General features: G+C 31.7%; 1 protein-coding gene across 1 annotated transcript; it reads right to left on the bottom strand.

The window, feature by feature from the left end:
- Positions 1–15265: 15265 nt before the first annotated feature.
- On the bottom strand, positions 15266–16879 carry LOC114912932 (uncharacterized). The gene is made up of 5 exons (XM_073255124.1): positions 16795–16879; positions 16293–16705; positions 16122–16232; positions 15489–15968; positions 15266–15295 (listed from the first exon to the last, which is right to left on the bottom strand). Exons 1-5 carry the CDS (start codon positions 16877–16879, stop codon positions 15266–15268), a joined length of 1119 nt encoding a protein of 372 aa, XP_073111225.1.
- Positions 16880–19629: the final 2750 nt, after the last annotated feature.

Below are 19629 nucleotides of genomic sequence, written 5' to 3'. Positions count from 1 at the left end.
TAGACTCAGAAGTTTGAAGTGTCCGTATTATGTTGGATGATATAAGATTTGCTCGGACACTAAGGATATCTATTGATGGGCTGAAAATTTATCTGCTCTTTGGATTTACTCACCTACCTTAGATCAGTAAGAAAATTTTATGGTCGCATAAAAGTGAGAGTTGAAAGTCTAGTTTTCAAGGTAAAAGGCATACAGATTGAGATGGATGTTGATATTATTAGATGCACATTAGAAACACCTTGAATTGTCTCAAGTAGTGATATATTTGCAATTTATATTAGTTTGAGATGATGTCGAGGGTATTGAGGATATCAGTGCCAATCAGCTGAGTATAGAAATGCGACTACTATGACCAGCAGGATCTTCTCCATATTAATCGTGCATCATATTCTCTGAAAGATTTCACCTGACATACTAGCACTCATGCTATAATAGATGTCAGGATTGAGGATCCAGTAGTTTAGACAAAAATAGCTCCACCTCCATAGGTCGGTATACTAGATGAAAATGTATTTATCGATAGAATTTTTATCAGAATCATTCCTTCTACTTGTACAAAGATTCAAAGGTATACTTCATAGGCATAGTAAGTAATTAGATGAGATCTGATAGAGGTAGCATCATTGGTCAGAAAGGAGTCAATATAATTGATTCAGACTATCACTTCAACGAGGAAGTATGTACGTGACTGAGGTCAGTTTTTTGGAGATACTAGACCACCCTCTCCATCTTGTCAACTTGAACCTTCTTCTTAAAGCTATACCAACCTACTCTCACTTAGAATGCTAGGATTTATTTCTTAGAAATTTAGTGATCCTAGCAATCTATTTTTGGAATCCTTAGGATATAGCTCTTATATATCTTATTTATTTTTTATATTTAAAATAATAAAAATTTAGATCACTTTTGTAATCATATTTTAGCAAATCAATGAAATTATAACTTTTTATTAAACTTAATGTGTTTGATGTGACTACTTATTTAATGATTATTTTTATTTGCTTAATTAATTGAATATTTACCTTGTTTATAAAACTAAGGAGAAGAAATATATATAAGCTAATATTAAATTTAAATGAATACTTGATCAAATTGAATAAAAGTGCATGATTTGGAAGAAAAAAGGAAAGAACCAAAATAAATGAATCTTATGGCATTAACTATTAAACTGGGGGAGAATTAAGTAAATCAAACTTTTGAGTACTAATTATGAAAATAGGAGAAGAAAATATTACTTAAGAAATTATAATGGAAACTTAATAAGATAAATCATTATTAATCTTAGAATAAATATTATTGATAAATATTTAAACCTTACTTGTTGTAATTAATTTAATATAAAAAATCATTTTTAAACTTTAAAAAAATTGATGAACATGTGTATCTTGTTTATTTTGATATACTTGAGCATCTATGTAGTTTTATCCATTTTATATAATTTGATTATCATCTCTATTAATTTGCTCGGATTTGATTGTTATCAAGAAATGAATTTGGACTTTGAACTTAATAAGAGAAACCATTTTTTATTTATTTTAAAAAATTATTTTTATTTTTAAAAGAGAATTTATTGATGAACATTTATACTTTAATTTATGCTATCATGTACTTTTGATCATTTAACTAGTTCATTCATTATCATATGCTATCATGACTTGATCCTATCTTTATTTCTAACAATCAATTGGTATCAAGCTAAATTTAAATCATATTCTTATGCTTTATTATGATTGATTATTTTTTTTTAATTTAAAAATTTATTCTTCTCTAATCATTAAGTGGTACCAAAGTTTCATGAAATTCAAAATTAATCTGAAATTCAGTTCAAGTGATATTAAATTTTACTTTGAAAGAGTTATTATTGGTATCAGATTTTATTTTCTAAATAATTAATGAAAATTTGATTATTTTCATAATTTGTATCAAAAAAATTTATCTTAAATTTTTTTTTCAATAGTATCATTTTTGCCTTATACTTTATTGAGTTATTTTTGATAAAATAATTAAATATTTTATCTCAAATTTATTTTGCATTAATGTACTCTTGATATGGTATCATTTGAGATAAATTCAAAAAACTAATGAACTTGCATGAATTGATACCGCTTAAAGAAAAAGAAAGAGATTAAAAAAAAAAAAGAACAACATATCTTATAGCTAATTTTAATGCTCAAAATCCTTAAAAATTGAATAGCTCTATTTATTTTGAATTTTTAAAGCTCAAAGCTATTCATTAACTAAATTTGAGAAGCATTTTTTTTTGAATCTATGGTTTTAAGGAAAAAAAAATGCACTATTAAAATTGTATTTCATGAAACCAACCAAGTTAATTTTGAATTCAAAATGAGAGAGAAAAGTGCTTTTCATAATTAGTTTCAAGATGAAATTTAAAAAATATTTTGCTTCATTCGTTTATTTTTGAGAAATAAATTTGAAAACCTCAAGTTGTATTTTCATTTGATAACAAGAAAATCTTTCAAAGAAGATACTATTTGATTTGATTTTTAAAATAATTGATATAAAACTATCTTCTTCTCAAGCATACTTTGCTCGATACCATACCTTACTTTGTTACATTTTTTATATGATATCTTTCGAGACAAATCTAGAAAAATGACATCCTTTAAGAACTTAAATGATTATACTTTTTCAAGAAAGAAAGCAATGAAATTTATCTTACACTTATCCCTAATTATTGAAAAGTTATAACTCTTTGAAATTCTTAAAACTCAAGCTCTTCCATAATTGAATTTGAAAATCTATTTAATGCATCCACCATTATTTAAAAAGGAAGAGATGTACTTACAAATCTACATTAATCAAAAGAAGAAAGATAATTAATTCTTTTTGGATAGTTGCTATTTGGATTGAATTTTAAAATATTTGGTATCAAGAAAAAATAAACTAATTATTTTCTATTTTAAATGGATTTTTTAAAAAAGAAATAAGTTCACACTTCTTTCAATTTTTATCAAGTAAAATTTTTCAAGAATACTATTACAATTGGTATCTTAATTCTCATAATTGATATCAAATAATTTATTCTTACTTTAAATTTTATTATTTTATCTTTTGATAAAAGGAGAAGATTGTGTTTGTCTCAAATTTGATTTTGTATAGCTGATATGATATCATTGAGATAAATTCAAAAAAAAAAATTCATACCTTTTCTGAACTTAGTTGAGTGATACTTTTTAAGAAAAAGAAGTTCTAAATTTAAACAAGAATTTCTCTATGATTTGTCTTGTATGATCTATTGATATCAATTCAAAATAATTTATCAAAATAATCTGATTTAAATTTAATCGATTCATCTTTTCGATCAAAAGCTAAATCAATTGATATCATAATTTTTCACAATTGGTATTGGACAACTTATTATTGTCTTGAACTCTATCTATTTATCATTTGACAAAACGAAAAAGATGCTTTGTCTCAAATTTATTTTATATTGTCCTATCTTTCACATTATTTTTTTGAGATAATTCAAAAGATTAATACCTTTATGTATGAAATTAAATATCTCTTATGATTTGCTTTGAATGATCAATTCAAAATCCTAAGCATTGAAAAAGTTCTATCTCTTGAATCTTTAAAGCTCAAAATATATGTCCAACTGCATTTATAAAAATATTACTACATTTTTACTTTTGAGAATGAAGAGAAGCACTATCAAACTTATATTGCTCAAAACTTAATTGACACAAAAACTAGCTAAGCTTGAATTAAATTTGATACATATTTTTGACTCATTTAAAAATACTACAAGAAAAGAAAATTTTTGTGATGAAATTATTTGCGACAAAATTTTTTTTATCAAAAATAAGTGTATTTATGAGGAAAAATAAAATTTATCATAAATAATAAAATATTTATGATAAAAATAATTTTTATCACAAATAGTTTCATATAAGTGATAAAAAAAATTTCATCATAAATACTAATTATTTACGATGATTATTTTCATCATAAATAACAAAATATTTATTTTAATTTTAATTTCTCAAATATTCATGATGAAACTACTTTTATCATAAATAATTTTAGTATTTATGATAGAAAATACTTTTTCATCAAAAATAATATTATTTCCAATGAAAAATTTTTTGTCACTAATATTTAAAAAAATAATAAAAAATTAAAAAATTTAAAAAATTATAGAATAATTGAGTATTTGTAATGAAAATTTTAAAAATTTTAAAAATTTAAAAATTCAAAAATTTTTAAAATTTTTTATCATAAATAATCGAGTACTTACGATGAAAATTTTTTTCATTGCAAATACTTTATTATTTATGATGAAAAATTTTTATCGCTAATATTTTAAAAAAATAAAAATTTAAAAATTATAAATTATTTATGATAAAAATATTACATCATAAAAAATAGAGTATTTGCGATGAAAAATTTTTTTCATCACAAATACATGTTATTTATGATGAAAAATTTTTATTGCTAATATTTAAAAAAAATAAAAAATTTAAAAAATTTAAAAATTACAAATTATTTGTAACAAAAATATTACATCATAAATAATTTAATATTTATGATGAAAACCTTTTTTTATTACAAATATTTAATTATTTATGGTAAAAAATTTTCATCGCTAATATTTTAAAAAAAAATTTAAAAATCTAAAAATTATAAATTATTTATGATGAAGATATTACATCATAAATAATCGAGTATCTATGATAAAATACTTTTTCCATCATAAATACATATTATTTACAATAAAAAATTTTCATCATTAATATTTTAAAAAAATAAAAAATTTAAAAAAATTAAAAATTATAGATTATTTGCAATAAAAATATTATGTTGTCAGTAATTTAATATTTATGATGAAAAACTATTTCCATCGTAAATAACCTATTATTTATGATAAAAAATCTTCATCGTTAATATTTTAAAAAAATAAAAAAATTTAAAAATTATAAATTATTTATGATAAAAATATTACATCATAAATAATTTAGTATTTATGATGAAAAGCTTTTTCTATCATAAATACTCAATTATTTACGATAAAAAATTTTCATCACTAATATTTTAAAAAATTTAAAAATTTAAAAATTATAGATTATTTATGATAAAAAATTATTTTTTATCATAAATTACCAATTATTTACAATAAAAATATTTTTATCACAAATATTTCCAAAAAAATAAAAAATTTAAAATATATAAAAATTATAAATTATTGGTGATGAAAATATTTCATCATAAATTAGTTAGTGTTTGTGATGAAAATATATTTTTTATCAGAAATAGTCAATTATTTACGATAAAAATATTTTTATCATTAATATTATGAAAAAATAAAAATATAAAAAATACAAAAATTACAGATTATTTTTGATAAAATGATAAAAATATCATAAATAATTGATTATTTATGATGAAAAATAATTTTCATCGTAAATATTTCATTATTTATGATGAAATAATTTCATCGTTAATAATTTAAAAATAAAAAATTTAAGAAAATGACTTTCGACACTAAAAAAAATATTCTCTCAGTATTCAAACTTTATTGGATGATGCAACAAAATTCTTCACCCACAATTGAAGCAACCGTCTATAAGATCCAGGAGCAAAACGGCCTCAGAAAATTAAGTGTAGAGAATTTGATTCAGGAAAAATATTAAATTTTTTGAAAAAAATATAAAATTTAATATTCTATAGATTTTAATTTACAATATCCTTCGAAAAAATGAGAAAAAATTTAAAATTTAATAAATATAAAAATTATAGATTATTTGTTTGATTTATTATAACTATTCTGCCATTTCTATTTTTATTGTTTAATACTCTTTTTGCATTTATATAGATTGAAAAGTATGCAGAAGGCCTTTTCTGGATCCTTCAGTATTATTTTTCAAGAGTATGAGATGATTGTTTGTCACAGATACTCTTTAACTAGCTGAACTCTTATGATTGCTATCCAGCTCAAGATTTATTCTGAGATTGATATACTTTTGAGCAGGTATTATCTTTTCTACTACGCTCATTTTGTGTCAGATCTCAAGGGTCTTAGCTGCTCACATATTAAATTTAAATTTGGATGTTCATTCAAACCTTTCGATCAACTCATGGCAGTGTTGCCACTAAAAAAATAAATCTAATTAGTTAAATTAAATTTTTTAATTATAAATTATGTTTGATTGTAGCAGAATATTAGAAAACTTGTCTTATTTTTATGATCAAGGAGAATCAAATTGATCTATATCATAGTTGTCCTATATTCATCTCATTCTTTTGCACAGATTTGTAATCTTCATAAATCTTGGTTGGCATGAACATATCTCAAGGCTACTAGAATTTATGAATATATCTGAGAAGGTACTTTTAGTAAGAAAATATTTTTTTATAGAAATTATTTATGATAAAAGTTAAATTTACATTGCTAATAAGATTATTAACGATGAAATCTTTCATCGCCAATAATTTTTTTGATAAATTTTTTTTAGAGAAAAAATTATTTTGGTGGAAACTTTTTTTTGAATTATTAGCGATTAAAATAAAATTTTCGTTGCTAATAAACTTATTAATGATGAAAATACTTTTCATCGTCAATAAATTTTTTAAATTTTTATTGTAATTATTGGCGATGAATATAATTTTTTAGTTGCTAATAATTTTATTAACGATGAAAATTTTTATTTCGTCGCTAATAATTTTTAGAGAAAAGAATTTTTAGTGGAGATTTTATTTTTTGACAGGAATTATTAGCGACGAAAATCATATTTTCATCGCAAATAATTTTTTTTGGAGGAAAAATTTTTTTACTGAGAAATTTTTTTTGGCAAGAATTATTGACGATGAAAAAAAAATTCCATCGCTAATAATAGTATTAGCGATGAAAATTTTCGTTGCTAATAGTTCTCCTATTATTAGCAATAAAAATTTTCGTTGCTAATAGTTCTCATCAACTTAATGTCCCATCGTGCCAAATCCACTTCCCTCCCTCTCCTCTCTCCTCTCTTCTTTCCCTCTCCCTCTCTGTGCTCTCCCAGAACTCTCCCATCTCCCCTCTCCTCTCTCCGCTCCCTCTCCCTCTCCCTCTCTGCGCTCTCCCCACCTCTCTGCCCGCCAACAAGCCCGTCACCACTGCCATCCGTCGTCTGTGCCGCCATTGCTGTTGCCATCCGTCGGAGGTAAGGTTCTTTAAACCCCTTTTTTTTGTATTGATTGGGCCATCGGGGGGTGGAGGGGGTTGCACGGGCGGGGGGGGTGGGGGCCGGTAGCAGTCAGTGATGCCACGAGGCCGGAGAGGGGGTTGGCCGGTGGGGAGGTGGTCGGGGGGCGGTCGGGGGTGAAATGGGGGTGGAATGGGATCGGGGGCGGTCGGGGATGAGATGGGGGTGGGGAGGGGAGGGGGTCGGCTGGCGGTGCCATGAGGCCGGGGAGGGGGTCGAGAGATGGAGACCTAGCCGAGGAGGGGGCGGCCAGCAGCAGGGGGCGAAACGGGGGTGGGATGGGGTCCATGGGTGGCCGGGGGCGAGACTGGGGCGGGGAGGGGGCCGTGGGCGGCCGACGGTGCCACGAGGACGGAGAGGGGGTCGGGGGTTGGAGACGGGGCCGGGGAGGGGGCGACCGACAGTTGGGGGCAAAACGGGGGCGGGATGGGGTCCATGGGCGGTCGGGGGCGAGACGGGGGTGGAGAGGGGGCCATGGGCGGCCGTCGATGCCACGGGGCCGGGGAGGGGGTCGGCCTAGGGAGACGGTGTCAGGGAGGGGGAGGCGGGCGGCCAGCGACCGACGGCAAAATGGGGAGGGGGTCGGTCAGGGAGGGGTGGGTGACGGCGGGGAGGGAGGAAGGAAAGAGAAAGAGGAAGGAAAAAAGAAAGAAAAAAATAAAAAATAAAAAATAAAAAAATAAAATATTAATCAAATATTTTATTATTTGATTAATAAAAATAAAATCTGAATCACAATCTGAATTGGGTCAAGGTTAGAATCCAGATCGAGATTTTGATTCAGATTGGGATCCAGATCGGGATTTGATCAGGGCGGCGCAGGGTGTGTGACAGTGCCGGCACCGTGGGAGCGAGAGCCATTGAAGGTCGAGCTCGGGCAGTGTGGGGTGTGTGACGATGTCAGCACCGGCACCATAGGAGCGGGGGTCGCAGGGGTCGAGTTCGGGCAGCATGGGGTGTGTGACGACGCCGGCACCGTGGGAGTAGGGGCCATGGGAGGCCGAGTCTGAAGCTCGTTTAGGAAAAAAATTATTTAAAAAAATATTTTTAGATAAAAAATATTTAAAAAAATAAAAAAATTATTTATAATTTTTAGATAAAAAATATTTTAGAAAAAAAATAAAAAATCATCGAGTCCTTGGGATTAGATTTTATGTTATTATTTTGTGTTAATATTATTTTGCATGCTCAACTGCTTATAGCTTATTTTATATTTATTACATAAATTTATTTTATATTTATTGCATACTCAACTACTTATAGATTTCATTATTGTTATTTAATATTATACTCATTTATATGTCAAGAATTGTATATATGGCATCAGGAGACAGACGATGACATTCGCGTTCGCTGTCTACCTTGGAGGCTGAGGCACCTTCATCGATTTCTACTGCCGCACCAACTCCGTCATCAAAGGATCCTGCACTGGCAGGTCTTAGTGAGATGGGTTCGAGTGAGGCAGATCCGAGTGGTATGATTATACTTTTTATATAATAAAATTTGATTTTTTTTATTTAGATAGCTATTATATTAATGAATTATTTATTGTTGTTTCAGATCAGTCTCCATCGATAGTGAGGCGAGGGTGAGGTTCATCGAAGAACCTCGCTCTAGAGCATTGAAGATACGAGCACTCAAGACAGCGTCTCCGTATCAAGATACCACCCGGCTACACCAGGCCCATTAAGAGATGGTGTGAGACGTGATAGACTGAGCTAGGCATCATATGCCGCAGCTATATCCCTGTGACGCTTTTCAATTGGCATCACATTGTACCGGCTCAGAAAGAGATTTTCTACATCCAATTATAGGTAAAATAAATTATACTGTGAATATTTAATTAGCACGGTATTCTTCTAATATTTGTTATTGGCAAGATGTTTTTGACATTATTGATTTTGAGAAGGATCATATGTGGCGAGCCGTGGATGCTCATTTATCTTTGTGTTTCAAGAACTATCACCACCACATCCATCAGCATTGATACCATGTGATGCAGAATCATGAGGTGGAGGCAGCGGCCCTATGATAGCATCACTATGGATGATTGAACTATCATATGTCGGTATTACGAGGATCCGACATATCAGGTTAGACATCCAAATTTTTTTTTAGAGTTTAATGATTGAATCATTTATTCTTAAATTCAATTTGTTATCTACTAATTTGACTGCTAACTGTATAGAGAAGATGTGTCCAGAATACCACGAATTGGGCTAGACAGACCGTACCGTATTGTGAGGGTTCGAGGTCGTTCGCTCATCACATAGAGCAGATGGTAAGTAATTTATAAATAGTATATAATTCTCTAGATATTTAAAAAAAAATTAATTAATTATTTTCAAATTGCAGAGAGATGCTGAGAGTGGCGAGCTTTCTAGTAGGATCGAAATCTACCAGCAAACCCACCAGCGACGGTCAGAGGAGTGGATGACGGGGAGCTAGGAACTCTTTGTAAGTTTTTTTAATTATTTTTTTATTCATAGTTTGATTTTCAGTATAAAATTAAAATAGCTATAATTTTAATTTTCAGGATCGTATGATAGGCATTAGATCCCAACCTATCTCTGAGAGCTCGATCGCATCCGCAGATGACGAGATCTGTGATCAAGTGCTTGGTAAGAGACCCTGTTATGTTAGGAATCTAGGGTATGGGATCACTACTCCCTCATCCTCATGCTCGTCTAAGACTGACATCCATGCTGCTTGCGATGCTCGACTGACGGAGGTGCAGAGACAGGCTATTGAGGATGACAGCGGGCTGAGCATCGAGCTGATGAGTTGGCTGCACGCATTGACGAATATCAGCTGCTCCAAATCCAGATGATGGAGCGGATGGCGTAGATGGAGCGGATGATATAGCTAATGAGGCAGCAATAGGTCAATCCGAGCTCTTCCGAGCACTCTCCTTTCCCAGCTCATTCTCCTTCTGTAAATGCCGACACATGATGGCCTCTTTATGTAGTTTTTTATTTTTATTTCAAATCTATTATAATTTTAATTTAATATAATAAAATAATAAAATTTATTTATAAATTTATTGAGTTAATTTTTTATTTTAATTTTTTATTTTTTATTTATAAAAAATAATATAAATATAAATTAAAAATATATATTTATAAATTATTTTTTAAAAAAATATGTGTAAATTACTAGCGAAAGAATTATTCTCGATGAAATATTAGTCACCAAAAAATATATTAGCAATGAAAAATTGATCATAAATAAAATTTTTAATAAATTTAAAATATTAAAATTTTATATTAAAGTAATAGCAATGAAACTATTTTCATCTTAAATAATTGATATTTTATTAGCAACAAAAATTTAAGTCAAAAATTACTATATTTACGATGTAAGCTTTACGTTGCTAATATTATTTAAATTTGATTTTCATAAAAATTTATAATTAAATTAATAGCGATGAAAATATTTTTATCACTAATAACTTTATTTGCAATAAAAAATTTATGTCGCTAATATTTTTATGAATTTGATTTTAATAAAAAAATTTAATTAAATTAATAATGATAAAATATTTTCATCGTAAATAATCATATTGGTGACAAAAATTTTCATCTCTAAAAGTTTTTAAAAAATTTATTTTAATAAAATTTTTAATTAAATTAATAGCCATAAAATTAGCGACATTAAATTTCATTGTAAATATTTTTTTATGACTAAAATTTTTCATTTTAAATAGTTTTTGAAAAAACTAATTTTTTTAACAACAAAAAATTTTCATCGATAATATCCATTATTTGTGATGAAATTTTTTTTTGTTGTAAAATATTATCAATGATGCGATTATTTGTGACTAACTATTAGCGATGAAAATTTCGTCACTAATAACCATTAGCAACAAAAATAGGTTATTAGCGATGAAATTTTTTCGTCGCTAATAACCTATTTTGTTGTAGTGAAAGGGGGAGGAAAGTTTCAAAATCTACATTGATTTTAATGAGTCATCTTAAATTTGAATTGATTTTGATGATTCATCTTAAATCTTTTTTTTGAACTTTTTGATGCTGTCAAAAAGGAGGAGAGATGTTAGATGTTATGTTGAGTATATGCTTGTTGAGTTTATATTTGAATTAATTACATGCTCACATGCTTCATGTTTAAATTAAATATATGGGAGAAAGATATGCTTAAGATGTATAAGATGCTCATTTGCTTACTTAAAATATTTATATAAAATGAGTATGTTTGGATATACGCCATCTTGGATATTGGTATTTAATTTTGGTGTCAAAACTTACAATGAAAATACTTTGATAAATCTTATTGAAACATTCATAAAGTATGTTCTTGTAAGTGCTTACTTATTCACTTTATGATTCATATTCATATTGATAAATTAGTTGAAGCATATTATGCTTTATTATGCATATATTCAAAGTTTTGTCATCATCAATGGATCAATTTGATTTCATAATGCTATGGTTCGTTCGCATGAAAAAAAAGAAAGGTGCAAAATGTCTAGTCGGTTTTCCTGAACAAGGGAGAAAAAAGGGAGAGATTGTTGATCTTATAATTGATTTTAATGATTACAAAATATTGAGTAATTATGATACTAATCATGTATTCATGAGTGCATGTAGGATTTTCTAGGTGCCTAAAATGAAGAAATTATTTGTAGAAAAAATCTTCTCAAAAAAGAATGATGATTAATTGTCAAATGAGATTCAAACAAAAAATTTTTAGAAGCCTAAATACTGTGAAAGATTTGAGCCTCAGCGCACTTCCTCTCAGGAAATACAACATACGCGATATTTCTTTTATCTATACATGCATATTTATATACACGCACCCGCACACACCATCACATGTTCACAAATTCAACCCTGTGATTTAGAGCTACGTAGATAACGAATTGGAGGTGAGTTCTAGTGATTTTATTTGCTAATGTGGCAACGTTTGGGGAAGCATCCTACGGGCACACTGCTGTGCATTGATTTATGACTCTCGAAACTAGTTTTGGTGTATACGTTTTTGAGGAAAATAGAGAAGTGTTCTCATATAGAACTTGTTCAGATATGCTGTTTGTAATAGCTGAATGCCAAGAAAGAAAATAATATAATGCTTGAAGGGACTGAACTTAATGCCTTTAATTTGCAGCATTTTCGATGATCTTTATCATACCAATATGTTAACTGACGTGGTTGCAAATGAAATGCTAATTAATCAAGCAAGCTTTTCATTAACAGATCTGGTGCAGCTACAAGTCAATCCATTTTCTTTGGATTGCAAATCAGCCAAGCATTTCTTTAACAGCTTTGACTTGGCTTGGTGACAAGTTTGAGCACATTCAACTAGAAAAGAAGCCAAGCTGAAGTCTTGTTTTAAATCTCTAAGCTGCTTGAGTCCCTATGGTGTGTTATGATTATTATTTCTAATAATATCTTTGCCAAAATTTCTTTCTCTCTTAAGCGGAGGGCATCCAATAAGAGACGCCAACCATGTGGCGGGTTTCCTTTGAAGCTACTTTCCCTTGAGGAATTCATTTTGAAAAAATCCTAATGCGTGGGGATGACCTGCCTCCAAATCTTTCTGAAAAATTGCTTCTTGGGAAGTTACTTTTTAGGAATTTGATGCGTGAAAATATAGTTTTGATATATTTGGTTAATCATGAAAAAAATGACTTATTCCAAAGTGGTTTACATTTGCTTGAACATTTATTTTTCTGAAAAAAATTGTATAAAATATCTATTATACTTTTGGTAGATATAAGTCCATATCTTTTTTCTTCCAAACTTTGCATAAATATTAATATAATATTTATATTAACATAAATATGATATCGATATAATATATAATATAACATTAATATGGCATAATATAATATTAGATCATAATAATTTATTATATTAATACAATATTAATATATATATATTGATATAATATTAATTTAATATTAATATTTTTAAATAAAAAATTATTAATATAGATATCAATATAAATATTATATTAATACTAATAAAAATATTATATTATATTAGTATAAATATTAGTATATTAATTTCTATGTGAAAAGCTTTTTCTATTCTCTCTCTTAAAATTTCAATGAAACAATAGCTCTCCTCCACTTTCTGGGAATTGTTTTTTTCCCTCTCCTCTTCCCACGAACCAAATGAGTCCTTAAGGATATTCTAATTGAAGACGAGAGGAACTTTTTATCTAAGGGTGCATGAATAGCTTGCCGCCTTGTCCTTTTGGGCTGCATATTAGCTATTGTTGTAATGGCCTTGGGTGACTTTTGTATTCTTTTTCACCATTAAAAAAAAAAAATCCTTTCATTGCTTAAAAAAGAATTTGGTAGACTTGCAAAACCACATTTTCAAGATCCAAAGTGAGCCAAGAGGGTAATCTCGCTCACACCAAGCAACAAATGATAAAAATGAGAGACAGCAAAAAAGGGCAAAAAAATCGGGGTCAAAAACAACAGAAACTCGAGCAAAAATGTAATAATAGATCTAGAATTGCAACCAAGCATCTCTCATTGGTTCTATAGTTGATTCTTAGCTTAAAAGCTTCTTTGGTGCTTTATTAACTAGTGCCAGAACTCTGGAAATTACAAATAACAAAATAGTAATAACACTTGATATTATTAGAAATAACCTTTGTGAAGCAACAACATAAATGTACTCCTATTAATTACTATTATGATATATAAATATATGTGGAATATAAAGAATTATTCGATTCAAATTAGAATTATTGACAAACAGCCCAAATCTAAAACTCGAGTCTCATGAAAAACAAATCATTAGTTTTATAGTTTATGCTTGTTTCCAGAAAATAAACTAACTTTGAAAAATTTATAGTTAAACACCAATGAAGAGAAGTACAAGGAATAAGAAGAGAAGTGGACGAGAAAAATCACCAGAATTTTATTAATTAACCAAAACAAGTCCATTAGAAAGGAAACCTTAGACTGCCTTACAGAGAGAAGTATGACAAAAATGACTATAAATAGGGGACCAAAATAAAAGGAAACAAACCAGGGCTATAACTAAAAATCCAAAAAATAGACAAAAAACTGCAACTATCTCTAATGAAAAATCCATAGAAAATTTGATTAAACACCTTGAAAATCAAATTGAATTATTGGACCACCAACCGTAAACATGATGGATCCTATGAGGCTTACAAGATCTAACTGATCACAGCACCTATGAGCTATATCTTGTACTGTATTAGCTTCACTAAGCTTGATTCCACTTTTGTTTACCTAGATAAACTTGAGCAACCCAATGCTTAAGTTCCTTTCATGCCCTACTCTTCATCTTATAGAAACCATTTGCTTTCCATTTTTAGTCGGCCAGTTTGAAAATAAAGGCATATGCATGAAGATTGTCTTCATAAAAATCCACATCTTTTTAGTTTTTTTAGCGCATCTTCTTCAAAAAAGTACACAAGAAGGTTCAAGGACCCATACAAGCATTCTGAACCTAATGCACATATGCTAGTTTTGGTTCATATGTTGGCAGAGCTGGTGTACATCGAGTTAATATGAACATGGGTTAAAACTAGTGCATACAGAGTTAATGTTATTCAATCACAGAATAATGCTGCAAATGCTGTGATTTTGAGGAATATATTCTAATAATCTAAAAGAGACGACATTTTTGCACTTTTATAAAGTATTGATAGGATGATAATGCAGAAAATATTTCTTTTCATTTAACAAAGTTAAGGACTTTATGTTGAATCATCTTGTGGATATGCCGCGCACTTTACTATCCATTCTCCAGATTGTTTTACAAAAACAAGAAGCACAATGATCTTTTATTTTCTGTTTTAGTGGGGGGAAAGAAAAAGGAAAGCAAGGCACTTCTCCTAAATTTATTATTCCAAAAATAACTTCCAATGAAAAATACGAAACACAACGATGACATCAATAAAACCTACAACTACAAGGACACCGACGACAATGACTATTCTTTTGATAGCTGCGCCAACTCCCATCGGTGTAATATTTGCTCCATCCATTCTTCTTTTTCTCAAGCATCCCAATTTCCTTAGTAAATAGAAGCTGAATCGAATCAATAACCAATTCATCGCGATTCCGAAGATCCCACACCAACCTAAAATGAAAAGATTGATCAGAAAGGTTGAATAAATCGGAAATATTTGATAGAGGACAAATGCGAATGCGATTGCTGTGCAGAAGACAGCAATCCACATAACCCACTTCAAGAAGTTCGTCAGTATCCACTTCGTCCTTGGGACCACACAGATCAATAGTAGAATGATGCTTAGTGATGCAAATAATCCCACCATGTCAAATATCAAGAAGCCAAAAAGTTGACCACCTAGAACTGCTAGCCCAGCATTGGTGCCATCCTGCACGAATCCTCCAGGAGGGTTCATTCCTGCTTGAAATGTAACAGTTGCTATTAGTGTCGCCACCACCATCAATGTACCTGGAGTGTTTTCATTCTCTTGTTTTGCTTGTAGAGCCCGACGTGATGTCTTGGCCTTGTGTCCTAGATGGAAGAAATATTGAAGGTGGCCTTTCCAATTTGATCTCATTGGTGATGTCCTAACAGGGTTAATGGCTCTCTGAGTAGGATGACTTGGTGCTTCTGATGGAGATTCCTCTTCTGCTTTCTTCCCACCTGCAGCTCGAATCATCTCTCCTAGAACCAGATCTCCATGCTCGCTTGGCGACTCTAACAACACGTCAAGTGGAGTGAACCCCTTCAGGTTGAAAGAGTTCACTTGGATCGCTGGCTTGCTAACCAAGAACTTCACCATCTGTTGATTGCTCAATAAGAAAAATTTCTCGCAATAAAGAATCTTTGAGCTTTCTTAACAAATGCTAGGTGGCCTTTTTCTTGGCCTCCCATTTCATCAAGGAAAAAAAAAAATTCTTTGTAAGAGTGGCAAACACACATCTTGGTATCATACCTGAAGTTGTTTCCTAGCAACGGCGAGGTGCAGAATGGTGTTTCCTTTCTCATCCTTGGAGTTAAGTATCTCCTCATCACCACCCAGCTTGTCCACCAAGAACTCGACCATCTTAAAATGGTTTGATCTCACAGCCAAATGAGCAACTGTCTCTCCTTAGCATGTCTTTGCTTTTGCAGTCTCTGGGTAGGCATCGATCAATTCCTTCACAACACAAACCTTCCCTTTGATCACCGCGGTGTGGATTGGCATGAACCCATCTTTGTCCTGGATTAGGCAGAGATCTGAGCCCACCTTCAGCAATTCTTTCACCACTAAGAGATGGCTGTTGGCTGAAGCCAAGTGCAAGGGAGAGAAACCTTGCTCGTTTAGGTCCTGAGCAAGTTCTGGCTTTCGACTGAGGATTTCACTAGCAAAATCAGCATGGCCGAGTAGGGCAGCCCTGTGGAGGGGATTGTTTGATGTATGATGAGTAGTGCTCAGTCTGTCCAGAAGAAGGCTATCCTCCTGAAGAAGCTGGAGGAATGCACCCAAGTCTCCAGCTAGAGATGCTGCTTCTAGTCTAGCTTCCATCCTTTCTAAAGCTGCAAAAGTTTTCCTCGAAAACCTGATAGATTATCATGTCTATTTGTAACCATGGAAACTCAAAAGTTTTAGAAAAGAAATGACTGACTGTGGATGGGACTACAAATGCCATGAATCTTCCTTCTGGTTTCCTTGGTCGGCACCTCTTTTGCAGGTATATATGTCACTCGCATGACGATGGAAGACAATTGGCGCTCGTGATGAAGTTATTGACTTGACTTCTCGACCCATGGCTTTGCATATAGAACAGCGAATATTGCGGAGACATGTTAACATATAACACCCGGCCCATTTGGGCCCTGGACCAAGCCCAAAAGCCCAAAGCCCATATCAAAAAATAAATAAATAAATAAATAAAATAGAAAATGGGAAGAAGACTCCCGATGGGAGTCTTCTTCTCCGATGAATCTCGATCGGAGAAGGATTCTAGGACTCTTAAAACTCTAGGACCCTCTATAAATAAGCCTCCCCTCTCCCTCTCGAGCCTCTACCGGCGATTGTTGAGCTCAAATTCCTCTCTTTTTTCCTTGGAAGCCGTGGCACTCTCTTCTTATGTTCGTCGGAAATCGAAGGTCGACGAGGCCACCAGAGTTCAGGTAAGGGTTCAATCTTTCTTCCTCTCCCTCTTTTCTTTCTTCCCATGATTTTAGACTCCTCGCCGGCCGTCAGGATTATCAAAAATTCTATGAAACATGAAACTCCTGTTCGGTCGGAACCTTTTTCTCTCTTTTCCAGCCACCAGCACCGTCGATTGCGGCGTCTGATCCTCGAGACGGACCCTCATCTTTCTCTCTCTCTTTCCTTGAGTGCTTGGCTACCGGCGACCGGCCAATGGCCGAAAATCATGAAAAAAGGGGACAGATCCTCTATTTTTCGAGAAATAAAAAAAAAAACTTCGCCGATCGAACCTCGCTGTTGGCCGGTCTTGCTCCGTTGCCATCGATCGGACGCCACCCACCTCGTCGGAGCCCAGGTCACTAGGGGGACCTCGTCGGTCTTCCCCTGTTTCGGCCCAAGAGAGGGTCGTGGGAAGAAGAAGGAAAAGAAAAAGAAAAAAAAAGGAAAAAGAGAAAAAGAAAAAAATAGAAAAGAAAAAAAATAGAAAAAAAAGAAGAAAAGAGCAAAATTTTTTCTCTCTCCTCTCTCTCCTTTCTCTCTCTTTCCTCTCTCCTCTCTCTACCTTCTCTCTCTATTTTCTCTCTCTAGATTTTCTTCCTATTTTCTCTCTCTAGACCTTTTTCTCTCTTTATAGATTTTATCTCTCTAGGGTCTTTCTCTCTATCTGATTTCATCATGGATCTTAGGATAAAATTGAGATGAAAATATGATGACCTGAGATTGCTCTGAAATTCCTGCAGTAGATTAGATCCCGATCCGATCTTTATTCAAAATTGATAACATCAATCATGGTTAATTCATATTAAGTCATCCTGATAGGACCTCTGATGATCTCGATCATGATTGCCTCGTCTGAAGGATACAAAGATTTTCTTTCTCTACTTTATCTCTCTAGAATTTTCTCTCTCTTCATAAATTTTCTCTCTAGAAGTCTTGTGGACCAATGGAGGGTCTAGATACTTAGACGAATCTCAATTTTGGGTAATCCTAGGAGAAATTCTGAATTTTTGTTATTAAGATCGATTATCGATAATTTTCTTCGTATATAAATTTTATATTTGATCAGGATCATGAAGAGATACGATTGTCTGCATAAGATATTGAGTAGAATATCTTGTTAGAGAAATTCATAAATCAAAGAAGAATATTGATTTTTATGCTTAGATCAATCACCGATAAAGGTAAGAATCTCTGTACATGATCACCATTATATATATGTTATTTTACTGTTGATCTTGCATCATTACTTTTGCATCGTTGGATTTGAGATCGATGAATTTGCTATACCCGAGACACCATTATTTGCTTATATGATTTTGAGCATGAGTATGTTATGTCAATATATATGTATCAAAGATTGATAGCATGATTATATGGATATGGCATATCTAAATTAATCATAATGCAAGTCAGAATTGATTTTTTAATAAAATCAACACATAATGATTAAATGAAAAGAAAGAGATATATGGTATGGACTAGCCTTGTCATGTGGAACAGCCAGCCAGGAGCTTATGCCTGGGATAGCCCACCAGGAGCTTATGCCTGAGACAACCCACCAGGAGCTTATGCCTGGGACAGCCCCCACTGGCTTACAGGTGGATCAGTCGGCCAGGAGCTCATGCCTAGGACAGTCCGTCAGAAGCTTATGCCTGAGACTGCCTCTCACGGGCTTTCGTACGTGGGACAGCCAGCCAGGAGCTCATCCTAGGACAGTCTTGAAAGATTTTTAAGTGGAAGTTGATTCGGATGATGACTGAGGTATAGACTTGATTAGTCCAGAGCCAGAAAGAAAATATTAAAAATCATGTGATTATGAAAAGAGAAATGAAAGATAAGACATGAAATAATTGTTGAACAAAAATATTTCACCTGTTAACATATGATGATGTATTTTTTTGACAAGACAAATAATTTATAGATATTGTATTATTTTGGATATTGAACGTGAGATTTTATGTTTTATTGCTTATTCTTATTTTCAGATTATATTATTATATTGGTGTGATATGAAAATTCTTACTGGGCTGTAAAGCTCACACCCTTTCATTTTTTTTTTCTTCTCAGAATTACAGGATGCTTATGATTACTATGGCTTGGATTTACGGGTGAGTAGATAGATAGATAGAGTATCATAGTATCTAATCAAAGGATTGAAGAAATTTAATTTGTAATTATGCAAGATTTTATGAATTATTGTTGAAATGAATTGTTATGGATGTTAAGGTTGTAATGATTTAATTTGACCTTGCATATTCTTTAGGACTTGCTCTAAGGAGTGTGCGACCATCATGTATCCGATCCA

Source organism: Elaeis guineensis, chromosome 4 (genome assembly GCF_000442705.2).
Source record: "Elaeis guineensis isolate ETL-2024a chromosome 4, EG11, whole genome shotgun sequence".
NCBI classification, from domain to species: Eukaryota; Viridiplantae; Streptophyta; class Magnoliopsida; order Arecales; family Arecaceae; genus Elaeis; species Elaeis guineensis.
The sequence above is the reverse complement of the archived record's forward strand: the minus strand, read 5'-3'. Positions and strand labels throughout refer to the sequence as shown.